The sequence below is a fragment of the Apus apus genome, chromosome 2, assembly GCF_020740795.1.
Source record: "Apus apus isolate bApuApu2 chromosome 2, bApuApu2.pri.cur, whole genome shotgun sequence".
NCBI classification, from domain to species: Eukaryota; Metazoa; Chordata; class Aves; order Apodiformes; family Apodidae; genus Apus; species Apus apus.
Window position 1 is genome coordinate 138,194,185 of NC_067283.1, and position 13,299 is coordinate 138,207,483.

The window sequence follows — 13,299 nt, forward strand, 5'->3', positions numbered from 1 at the left end:
GTGTATTTACTGGTCCTTTTACTGTGGCTTTAATTGTGATGATTTCATTGTTCAGAGCATTTGCTTTTGGTCTCAGGTTAGAAGTTCTTAGCAAACATGGGTTATGAGTATGGTGGTGCTGCCCTGTTATAGTAATTACAGTATTATAGTAATAGATAACAAGTATTCAGAATAGTGTACAAGGAGACAGGTAGGTAGACTCTTTCTTTAAGACTTATGATAAAACTATAAACAAGACTCAGAAAATTAATTAAATAGCTAAATGAAGAGGACAATTGTAACACTGTAGGACACCTGCAGTCACAATACCCATGTGCATGGATAGATGATTTAGATTATTACCTGGGTGTGCATGCATTTAGATGACAGTATGGTCAACTTTAATCAAGGTATATTCATTGCATGCACAGTTTGGGCCAGAACGATGACATTCAATCCCTAATCTTATTATTTTCAATGGGAAAACCTATATTAGAACTTGAGCCTCCTAATCTTGATCTTGAAATGTGCCAAATGCTTTTGGGTCAGTAGTGTCAGGAGGGTCCTCACATGGATCCATCTGACATTTGTTCATTTCTCTGCAAAGTCTCTGAGGAAGTTGGCACCTGATGCTTTGAAAAGTGGCAAAAGTCCATTTATTACTTTTTTTTTTTAATTTTAATTTTTATTAAAGGGGTTGTAGGCACATGCCTACAGGTAGCAGAAAATTACTGGTTACCTGACTCTCACTGACTATAAAAAGGTATTAAAAATTCTATTGACAGATGAAAATGAAGGTTAGAAACTCACTAACTGCCTTTGGGAGTGCTCTGCTGACATAGCACTAAAAAATAAATGAGAAATATTTAACAAGTACTTGTGAATATTACTAATGACAGAGGTTTTGCTACCATTGGTATGACTGAATGCAGAAAATTAAAACTTACTAGAAGCGTAGACTTGGTTAAAACTGTATGCAAAAAAAGTCATCTCACTTTTAGACTTCTGCTCTGAAGATATGTGTAAGCCTTTAACCAGTGGAGAAAATTGAATCAGTGGTGAAACACAGACAAATCTTCAGATGTGCTTTAAACTATTGCATTAAGATTAAATTAATCAGTCAAGTCTCTTGTTTACACCCCCAAGGTCTTTTCTTGTTAAGGTGAATCTTACATTGCCATGGGAGTTAGGAGTTTTAAGGAAAACTTCCAATAACAAGAAACTTGGCAACACTGAGATTACAGAACACAAACCGACAAAGATAAACTAGGTGATTCTGTGATATGCTGACTCCACTGGAAGTGGTGAGAGTTTTGCTCTTGTATATCTTGATGGGAATGGAATTTTCTCCTCAATATCTTACAGGGTATCTAGGTGATATATCAGCAAGATGCTTAGTTCAGACTGGGGAAGACAGACTGAACCCCTAGACTGCAAAAAGGTAGTATTCCCAAAGTAAAAATATTAACCACAGTGGCTAGGAGCTGCATTTGTCAGAAAGATTTGTGATGTGGTTAGTTGTTTTTTTTTCATAGTAAGACCTATAGCCTTTTAAAATCTTTAATACAGGTCTAAAGGATCTTTACATGTAATACAGTTGTACTGGACATTTGCCTTAATGTCTGAAGGCAAATAAGATCACAAAGATCGGGTGGTGGCTTTTGCTTTTCCTGGTTAAATGCCATTTTATTTTTAGAAGTTTTTCAGCCTGCACATCATGATTTTCCCAGGACCCCCTTCATACATTTTTTAGGGACTACCATAGTGGCAACTAATCAGCTAGTGAGTGGTTACTGAATCCTGCAGTTGTCACTGTAGCCTGAAAGGCAGAATTTTAAGTTTTCAATGTGTTTCTCACTCTGACTTCTAGAAATTGAATTAGAATGTGAGAAGCTCCTTTTACACAATGTGCTGTGTCCTAGTGAATCCTTCAATTTCATCATATTCAATGGTTAGCTTTTTATCTACCTATAATGAATGCATTGTATGAAAGTATTTCAAAATATGCCTTACTACTACTGATACATATCCAGCATGATTAACCTTCAGATCCAGTGCTTACTCTGTCCTTTGTATTCAGATCCATGCAATTCAGGTTTTTAGTCTTGTAATTTCTGAGATTTTTGATAATACTTAGTGGTTTTTTTTCACAAGTAACACTTCATAAGGAAATCTTGAGGGAAGAATTTATGCCAGATAAATTCTGGCAAACTTCTATTTTGATACAATTGACCTCCTTTTGATTACAATGTTATGCCTAAGGGGGCAATTACCACAGAAAGAGAAAGCCATGCAGCTGATGTTTTGCTGTAACAAGAGCATAATCTTGTAGAAACTTAAGACAAAGTTAAATGTAATCCTCATTTTTCAAAGCTGGAACTCAGATGCAGCTGGATTCTGTTTATGGTATTGGGATGAAGACATGGCATGGTTACCATTGCATCTTGAAGGAGCAGCAATAGATGTGTAAATGGCCTTTTTGGGAAGAAGGTTTTCAGTGGTGTCCTACACAATCTGTGTTAAAAATGGAATGAGTTGAAGAAACACAAATTTTTATAAAGCTTTTGTGAAGACCTGCTCAAATCTCTCATAATAGATTTCTTATAAATACTTAATTCAAAATGTTTTTTAATGAGCATATTTTTTTCCCTACTATACTCTTCATACTAGTGAGACTGCATGATTTTTTAAAAAGATGTTTCCTAGTAAATTCCTAAAATGTTGGATTTATTTTCTCTCTGTGTTTCTTTTTTCGAGTGTGGTTTTTTTTTTTTCCTCCATCTCCATATGGTTATTTCTCTCCATCCTTCCCTGCAGTTCTCTAAACCTTCTTCATTTCCCTCAGGGCCTCACATTATCACAGAACTTCCTACTGTATGTCTCAGCATCAAAATATCCACATCTTTGAATGGATGTAAAGGAAATAATTTTTTTTCAGATTACTTGTATATTGCAGCAAAGAGGAATGGAAGCAGTGACTTTCTTGGTAGCTATGACGAATTGGGAGAACCTAAACTAAGGGTTTCTGAAAGAGATATCTGCAGTGCTGCCACTGAAGAAAACACCAAATAAAGCAGCTCCAGAGCCGTGAGACTGTGTGACTCAAGGAAAGACTCCCAGTAACTAGAGGTTGGCCTATTCCCTGAGGTTCACAGGATATTCTCCCCATGAAGAAACTTGTTTATTTTTCACTGCAAGGTAATGCAATCAAATTTTAACTTTTGGCAATTATATCCATGGGATATTTGAATAATGCATGAGAATCATGAAGGGTGGGCATTATGAGAAATAATAATAGAAGCAGGATTTTAAAGTGACTAATGAAGTGGTAAAGAGAAGGCTTTCATAAGAAGGTTAAGAGTTTTATTCAGAAAAACAGGTAGTTACTTCAAGTTGTTGTGATCATTAAGTCACTAATTGTTTATTTGAACTGAGGGTAAGTTCAGTTTTCTGAGGTTAGCCCACCTGTTATACAAGCAGTACTACCATCTTTGTTTGCAGTAAAATTCCTTAGCTCATAAAGTGTATTGTCCAAACAAAAAATAATTTTTATAATACATTGATAAGGAGTTTGAAAGTTCAGCTATACAAATAAACATGAATCCCCACTCTAGACAGCTTCATTTGTGCAGCAGTTAAAGCATGCTTACACTTTGGGGACTCTTGTGCTTTGGTGTTTTATTAGTGTTGTTATTACCACTGGGATGTTGTTAAATTTCACGTGAGCTCTTTTCTTTACATTAATGCATTCTGAATGCTTCAGTCTGCTGCAGTCATCTATAACCAGATAGCACAGACTCGCTTGAACGACATCTTTGGATGAAAATGAATGTCTATTGAGATAATTTCCACTAATTCTTGCAAAAAAACTAATAAAGGAGCATTGCTCAAATGAGTTATGATACTGCAAGAAAATAAAGCCACAGCCATCTTTTATAACAGTTTTCTCAAATCACAAATGCAAATTTTATATTATGGAACTTCTTTGTCAAAAGCAACGTAAAACATCTTTTGTATGCCAAAGCTATCAGCTCTTCTTTTTGAGCTTGTTGGATAAATTGTAATTAAACATGTATGCATGTAAAATTCTTTGTTAGCAACCTAGTGCTCATTGATTCATGAGTGCACTGTAAATCTAGTGTGCTTTTGGAACTTGCTAATGATCACTCCAGTTTAAGAAGAAATTTATATACTAAAATAATAGGTGTCTAACTGTACATTTGATGGCAGATACTTTCTTCACACATCCGCCTCTGCTCTCCCCTCTGAGTGTCCTGAATGCATCCAAATGCAGGAAGACCAATACAATCCATTCAATAAAATCCAAAGTATGTTTGAATGCTAAGTTTGAATGGTACATTTTTATGGGTTTATGGGTGTTCTGGTTTGGTCTGGTGGGTTTTTTGGTTGTGGGGGAAGGGCGCCAAGATAAGAAGCTGAGAAGCTCCTCCTGCTCCAAACCCAGCCAAGGAGCCATGAGAGGGACAATAGATGCGCCTTCAGGGACTAGCATATGGAAGAACAGATATAACATGCGAGCAGAGAGGCACTTGAGGGAGAAGAACTGTGCTGGAGGAGAAGACCTGTGCTGGGGAAGGAGAGCAGTACTGGTGGTTGGTGAGGAAGAAGGGGAAGAAGGTGCCCTAGCAGAAGTTTCCCTGCAACCCAAGGCGAGATGGCAGCTGTCCCCCTGCACTCATGGGGGAACATTCCCTGAGGGCACCAGGAGAGGTGAACTTAGCCAGTGGACTTGGATTTTGTGGCCAGTGGATTTGTTGCCAATGGACTCTTGATTGCACAGCTTTGGAAGACCCTGGCTCCAGGGGAGTTTGTTCCCAAAGGAGCCCGTGACTCTGTGGGAAGCCCATGCTGGAGCAGCTCTGGACCTGGTGGGAAGGACTCATGAAGGAGAGGTTTGTGGAAGACTCTCTCCCATGGGAGGGACCCTGTGGGGGAAGCAGGGAAGGACATAAGGAATCCTTCTTCCTGAGGAGAAAGGAGCAGCAGGAACCACCAGCCTGTGAACTGACTCTAAACCCCATCCCCTGTCCCCCTGTGCCACTGGGGGGAAGGAGGGATAGAAACTGGGAACAAAGTGATTTGGGCCCATGAAGAAGGGAGGGGTGGGGTAACATATGCAAGCCCTGTTCTTTGTGTTGTCTGTGTCCTGTATGTGTTTGATTAGTATGAAATTAAATTACTATTTTTTCCTCAGGTTGTGTCTGTTTTGCCCAGGACCTTAATTGGTGAAGAACCCTCCTTGTCCTTTGTCTCAACCCATGAGCTTTGTCCTCCTCATCCCAGAGTGTGTGAGTGTGTGGGGGGGAGTTGAGTGAGCAGCCATGGGGCTGTTCTTTTGTTGTCATGTTGGGTCCAAAACCAAAACAATGGGATAAATGGATCTTATGAAAAGCCAATATTTCTAGCCCTCTGGGTTTTTTAAAAAAAATTAATAATTTTGACAATGAAGCAATTAAGAAAAATTTATAATGCAAAAATATTGAAAAAGTCTTCATTGTTCAAAAGACATAATATATTTTATTATAAATTTAAATGTTTATTATATTCTGAACTTTAAAGAAGTTAGATGGCAATATTTAGTCTGATTTTTCATTGATAATTTCTCAGCTAGAAGACTGGTTGCAGTTTTGGATGACATCTCAAGCTACATGTGGACTGACTGGATAGAGTCCAGAAGACTGAATATAAGATGAAAGATTTAGGGTTGTCTAGTCCAGAATTCAAAGGACAGATTGCCAAAAGTTTCAAATTCCTAAAAAACCTGTTGAAAAAAACAGCTTTTCAAATGAACCCAGAGGAATTGCCTTTTTTTTTTTTTTTTTTTTTTTTTGCAGTAATGGAAGACAGAACAAGGTGGAACACTTAAATTATCATAGAAATAACTTAGTCAACAAGTATAGATTTCTTATATTAAGTGTAGCTAAATTCAGTAACAGATTATTTATTAGAATGAATCTCTCACTACAAATCTTGAAGATGAAAAGAAAGAAATAAGTAGGCAGAGAAGGGTCTGCTTACACTAAATGACCTCTGGAAGTAATTTCTGGACCTATCTTCTTTTAGTTGTTCAAGCATTGGATTGATCAGACTACCACTTAGCAATTTGTACTTGACATTCTGAAGATTAAATCAGAATTTAGCTGTCAGAAAATAAGACAAAAAGGCATTAGCTTTTCATATCAACTGGACAATTCAGCCCTTTGTATGAGAACCTTTTTAATTAAGTAAAAATAACATGAAATCTGAAAACTGGTGACAATGATCTGATCTTCTAAACATAGAATAGTTTTTAAGTTAGTTACTTCTTGGTGTTCTTCAAATACTTCAATAGCAGTGTTCATCCTTAACTCTGATAAACACAGCAATACAGTAATGATGTTGATAAAAGTGCTGAGTAGTCATGTATCTAATTAAATACTTCTACCATAAATGAAACGATATTTCAATCACTTCTTAACTACCTGGTGATTATATTTTTCTATCAAAATTTTAGTCAATATAAATGATACTCTATGAATGGTGTTTTATAATTAACTTATTTATGAAAGCAGGAATATTCATAAAACTAAGAAGTGATGCTTTCCTATGTAAGAAGATGTATATCCAGGGATTCAAGCCAGGTACTTCAAAGTGCTGAAGTTGCTACTTTTGTGGTAATGTTTCAAACAAAATATAAGGCAAACTGTGGGGGTTTGGAGGCTGTTGGTTTTTTGTTGTTGTTGGGGGGGTTTTTGGAGTTGTTTTGGTTTGTTTTGTTTTTCCTACTTAGATAATGTGTGGGCAGATTTCTCAGATTTCTATATTCTGCCAAGATCTTCCCTCCAAGTCATGACAAAAATTCTCCATAACATTCTTGCCAGAGATTCACTAAATTCACTACTTGGAGAAAAAAACAACAACAACAACAACAGTCAGTGAAACAAACAGCAATGAATGCACCACTGTTCGGGATTGTCATTGAGCAGTCTCTTACTTGATAGATGAGAAATCCATTGAGGATTACTACATACATGGGAACTGTGTCTGACTTGGGAAGCCCCTGAGATGCAGAAAATACTGGGAAAATACTCAGGGGAGATATAATTTATTTGCATTGTTCTTATGCCTGTACTGAGGCATCTGCTGAGACTGTGGCTGGATGGACCTCTGCTTCCAGTAAAATAAAAAGGTTATTTCAGTAGTTCTATGCTGGTTCCATACTAGCAAGAGATCTAGAAATTCTCCCTGTCACTTTGTCAAACTTAGCATGTGAAGCAAGGTAAATGACCTTGTGAACATCTCAGACTGCAGCCAATGCAAGACAAAGTAAATTACCTTAAAGACTCTTTTGCTATGGGCCAAGTTACCATAAGTCACTTTCCAGTCCTGAAAACAATTGCAAGAATTCCTGGAGCTCAGCTGACAGGTGGTATCCTGGCAGGATGCTCTAACTTGGTGTTTTGCCTCCAAATCTGATCCAGAGATGTTAAGTGTTCTTCTACTGGAATCTATCTGGCGTGCCTTGGACATCTATTCAGGGCTTCATTCTGTTAAGTTTGTTACATTATAAACGGTTTCATACAAAAAGCTATGTAGGTAGCTCACTGAGATACTCTTCAGAAAAATGCTTGAAATTGCATCAGGAGGTACCCTTTGATTCTTTTTACTGGCCTGAGGTATTGTATCAGTACTTGACAGGTATTTTCAAGATACACATTTTTTTTTTAGTATTCTGACAAATGTTGAGTTTAAATTAAAAAAAAATAAAATTGTATTAAATATGCTTTTCCTTCCCTTAAAGTAAAATAAGCATGTTTAGATTAAATTTTCCAAAGCACAAGAAAGCAGCTGAACCATTTAACTACCATGTAAAGTTCACACGAGCTAAGAGTCCAGCTCATGCTTGTACTTATGAAGCCATTCCCTAAAATCAAAGTTAATAGACTCAAGCAACATATCATGGCTTTTAAAAGAACTAGAAATACACAAAAAAACCTCTGTTGATGCTACTGTAATATTCTCCCAGTATTTAATTTCTTTCTCTGAGGAAAAGGGAGGAGAGAAAGGAGGAGGGAGAATGATAATTTTAATATAGACCAAATAAAACTGACAACTAGTAAGATCACATGGAGAAAAGTGTGTTTTCCTTATGTTTTCAGCTTTGACTATAACCACATCACAGACTTGAGCTTCAGCTTATCTCAATCTTTATTTCTGACATAAATATATTCAGTTCACCTCATAGAGATAACAGGCTCACCCAAACTGTCAAGATAGCTAGAAACCTGCCAGTAGATGTCATATCAATCATTAAAGAGTTCTCTATAATGTTGCCAAAACTAACAGAGAGTCTGATATCTTTTTGGGGAAAAAACAAAAAAAAAGATTTTTAAAACCTGTTATCATTGCTACTCTTATATTGTCTGTCTGTGGCACAAAACTGAAACTACTCACTAAACAAACATTTTGGTATTTAATTCAATTTCTGACATTTCTCAAGGAATGAGAAATTATTTTAAAGGAGCAAAGAAAAGCAGAGTGTTTGAGGAGAACTCTAGCAAGATTAAAGCATTTCTCAAAGAACTACAAATTTCTTAGTAACCTACAGTCTATCTCTAGTCTATCTAATACTAGTCTTTTGGACTAGACTCTTCTACCTCCAAAGGCTAGCAGCACCTCTTTTTACTCTCCTTTGGTAATTCTCCCCCTTCCTCCTTATTCCTTTTATTTGCTACCAGTATGTTCCAATATGTGGTTTTCCTGTTGATTTACAGGACTGCTGCAACAAAATATATGTGAACCTTGTGGAAAGGTTGTTCAACAGGAGGCTGACCTTATTGGGGTACTGACCTACTGCAGAAGTCAGGTCAGGAAAATAAACAAAACCCTTAGCTCCCAGAATTTGCTGTCTGGGAGCAGAGGTATTTGCAGGCAGCTCAGATACACAAGTGAGTCTGCACTTCGGCACAGACAAAACTGACATTTAGGAGCTTCTCACTTTTTTCTAGTCTGTCCTGGAATAAGACACTCTAATTAACATGGTCTCTAAAGGGAAAGGTCAACAGTTTTCATTAAAATAAACTATTGACTGCTTATATATTATCTGTCTCCAGAACTACCTGGCTAGCTTTCCTTTTTATAGAAATAGAAAGGTCTGATCACCTCTCCACTGGAAAAAGTTTCCCATGCTGACTTTCAATAAGATAACACTAGAGGAAGTTAGGAAATTTTGAAAAAACAGCTTCTTAAAGACCTTCTCAGCTGGGTCCTTTCCAATTGCCAAAAGGGAGTGAGGAGCTAGGTTGTGCATTTGATATAAATACTCAGTGACGGGAAAGAATCTTCTATTAGCAGATGAGTTTTAGAGGTTCATATATGCCTGAATGTGGCCTGAGATGGATTCAGAGTGCCAATAACCACAAATAATATCAGTTTAACAGTCTGATCCAAAATACTGAATAATTTATATGCTATGTGATTTTTTCCAGGAAAGCTAGAAATCTCTGAGAGAGTCTATGGAGAAGATCAGACGTAAAGATAAGGGCCTTTCTTGGTCATTTAGTCAACGAACCAAAGATTTCATATTTAAGCTTTCTGCTTTGATGTGGTGTCATAAAAATGAGCTTGCCTACATAGGGACTAGGAATAAGCATAATTTGCCAGAGAAAGTTCTCATTCTTGTGAAGAGATTTAGATGTCTGAATGGGCATATAATCTCAGATATTTCTCATCATTAGGGGGCAACAAATATCAGTCATATACACTATACTTGCGGACAATCAGATTGACTTGGTGCTTAAAATTATCCCAATGTAACTTCTCTGTGTTTTCCCCCACTTTGGCTCTTCTTTCTCGCCTTCTGCAGCTCACTGAGAATACTGTTTTAAATCTTCCAGAACAGCTACATACCACAATTAGAAAAGGGGATTCCAGGTCTAGTCTTTCAGAGGTGCATTAAATAGCTATTATATTAAGTGTATCCATGTATATAGATGTATTATGCTCATATAAGACAGACAGCTGAATCATTATAATTATTTCAATAACAGAATCATACCCCTGAGTGAAATACTTAATATGTTGCAAGCCCAGATTCTGATTGTTTTAAAATTTATCTCCCATTATCTCTTTCCCTGAATTTAGTCTCTTCTTTTTTTGGTTGATTCTCCCACTTCTTAAAAAGTTCTTTCCCCCTTCTTCATAGCTAACTTATGCTTTTTCCCTTGACATTTCTCCAACAGCTTCAATGCAGAAGTAAACTGACTGCATCTCTGAATAATCCCTTTACTGCTCATAGGAGACTTGAGGCATTGACGCTAACACAATACGTATACAGAAAACAGTAGGAGTAATAATAAAAGGAATTTTCACTCAGTACTTACACATCCACAAATGAAACATTATCCATGGCTGCTTTAGGCAAACAGAGTAGATTCCTATCAATGTACCACATATTTTCAGAATTGTTATACTCACCTCCAGTCAACATAAGAGCACATTTACACATGCAGTTGTCATTGTCAGCATCTTTTGTACTGAATTCAGCACCATGTAAGATCAGGCTACTCTGTTTTCCAGCTGTTCCACTGTGACCTTTTAAATAAAGCCTGAAATAGCAAGAGAAAACAATCCGTGTCACCAGAAATAAAAAAAAAAGATCCAGATCTCTTTCCACATCAGGTTTGCCTTGTATGAAGTTCTCTCAGAAATGTCTTATGTTTTTAGCTCAATCTCTTTGATGCTTCAGGTGTAAAATGGGGACATTCAGGGTTTTTCAATGTATCTGTAGAAGCACATTGTCCCTGCCTCAAAGCAGAGCTGAGCACAAGGACTCTGCACTGGAAAATGCAACAAAGTGGAATGAGTCAGGGAGAGAAAAGAGAATGAGGAGAGGTGGCCCAAGTTCTGGAATATATTGATGGAAAAAATGAATATTTGAGTAGCTGGTCTCTTTACTGTGGCACAGAAATAGCACTCCCAGTTAACTGCAACCACATTATTAATCCCTGAGCTTGAAAGAGGATTTCAGCAGTTTCAGAATTTTTAATTCCACCAGTTAAAGCACAAGTCATCAGCCCAGTTCTGCCAAAGCTGTCTCTGAGTGATGAATGGAGAATAACTTAGACTTCAAGCCACAAAAGTCTTCATGATTTGCAATGCTAAATATCCCTTTTCTTAAGGAGTCTTGTCAACATGTTGAAACCACAACCATGAGCTATGAGCCTTAGCCCAGCTCCAGCCAGTCACAGAGCATTTGTGGTGCTCAGTGCTGTAATCTCCGAAGTCAAGCGTGCCGGCTACAGGGATGCTGAACCGAGCACCTCTGTACCTGCAAGGAAGCACTGTAGGCCTGGACATGCCTGGACCTGAGTTCACAACTGCAGGGTCATGCACAGGAAAATGCAGGAGAGGAGAGAATGAGTATGCTCCTGTTCTTTCTCATAAAACACTGCTGTTTGATCACACTCACACACATATATCTGCCATATGCAGGAAGGGGAAGACAGAATATCAGTGTTTACTGAAGAAATATGAAGCCATAATCCTTATATCCCAGTAGCCAGCCCTAGCCACTGGAGCAAGAGAGAGAAGAAGGAGCATCACTCACCTGTCTCACTGAAACTCTACAGGCAGAAATATATGAGCCACAGGACTAATCAAGAATATTATTTGGTATCTAGTGGGATAGACTTCTCCACTTAAGAGAAAGTAAGAAGGACAATTTCTGTTTCTTCTAGGTTTATTGAAGAGGGACAAGTATATCTTTCAAATCTCAAATGTAAGATGCATAAGGAGCCACAAGAGCAGAAGCAGGACTTGCATTTGTAGAGATGCCTCCTTCCCTCTGAGGTTTACAGCTGTGAGTGCTATCCTAGAAAATGCCTTCCAAACTTCTCCCACAAACACAATGAGCAAGGAGAAAATTTATGAGTCAATTATTGTTGTCAGTGCCTCTTAGATTGTTGTTATATTTTTATTTAATTACTTTGGATGAATGAACAAATAAATGCCTTTATCAAAGAGTCATTATTTCATTTTTTTAGATATAAGATAGCTACTTCACTACAAAGCAGTCATAGTTTTTTGTTTGTTTGTTTGTTTGTTTTTTAATTTTTTTTTTTGTCTTGTAGGCATCCACTGGTGGATATTAAATGCAAACAAACCCAATCTGATTAAACTTGTGATGGAAACTTGTTACCTAAAAGCCTCTTCTGGATATTGCAGTGAGGTTACTGAGCCCTCTCAAGATGTGAAGGCACAGAACCAGAACTTGTCACTCTAGTGAAGCTGAGATTGTTACTTGCACACTGACTTAAACTTCACCTAATTTGCAGCAAAATTCTTACTATGTGTCCTTTCTCCATCTTTAAAAATGAAGACAATAGATGTTGAGTATGAGCAACTTAAACCAAATTTTTTTTAAGAAGATAACTAACAGGGCTATCCTTCCAAAGTAGTTAAAAGCCTGCCTTCATTTGATTTTAATCTTGCATATCACCTGCTGTGAGCCTGATTATTAAATACCTTTGGACTTATTCCTTACAGTAAGTTTTATATATAGATAAATTCACACACATACACATATAAAAATTCTCGGATTAAACGTAAATCCCTTTGGATAGCATGACAATGGATAAGGCAAAGTGTAAGCCTCAAAAAAAGATTATGAAAATTTTTAGAAAGTTAACAAGGAACAACCTAGAAACATGAATCCAGGAAGGTCACTGCATTATGGTCTTTTCCAATCAAAGTGGCAATTAGCCCATAATTGCCATGTTACTCTATCAAAGGATGATTGTGTCAGACAAGATTACTGAAAGATCTGACTTTGCTCATGTTCATTTCTTTGTTCCATACAAATGAAAAGCTGGAACTGATCCCATCTTCATTCATTTGGACTTCTGCCTTGTTTTGAAAGCTGTTTTTTATTTTTTGCAGAACAAAATAAATTTCCCTGAGGTTGTATTGATGGAAAAATTACTTTCTCACATGATATCTACAATCTGATTTTAAATGGCCATACATCCTCACTGTGTCAGCAACACCAAAGCTCACAGAAGTCTCATAAATTCAGTATAAAAAGGAAATGCTGTTCACTTCAGTTGGAAAGATAATGCTAGTCAGATCATTTTATTAACAATCAACACTATGAAGCCTACTTACCCCAAAAAATCCAAAACCTATAATGTAAGAAAACAATAAAGGAGTTAATACTTGGTCTGCAATGTTTTCCCCAAAGAGGTAGGGCATTAGGATTATTTACAAGCTCATACTCTTGCCCTGATATTTTATAAATATTCCACTCAGCACAGATTTAGA

At 37.1% G+C, this 13,299-nt stretch overlaps 1 protein-coding gene across 1 annotated transcript in view; it reads right to left on the reverse strand.

Annotated features, from left to right (window-relative positions):
* Positions 1–13,299, reverse strand: part of ANGPT1 (angiopoietin 1) — a 159,032-nt gene that overhangs the window by 2,823 nt on the left and 142,910 nt on the right. The window contains exon 8 of the mRNA XM_051612373.1: positions 10,456–10,586. Coding sequence (XP_051468333.1) covers positions 10,456–10,586 — 131 coding nt within the window. The remainder of the gene's footprint in view (positions 1–10,455; positions 10,587–13,299) is intronic.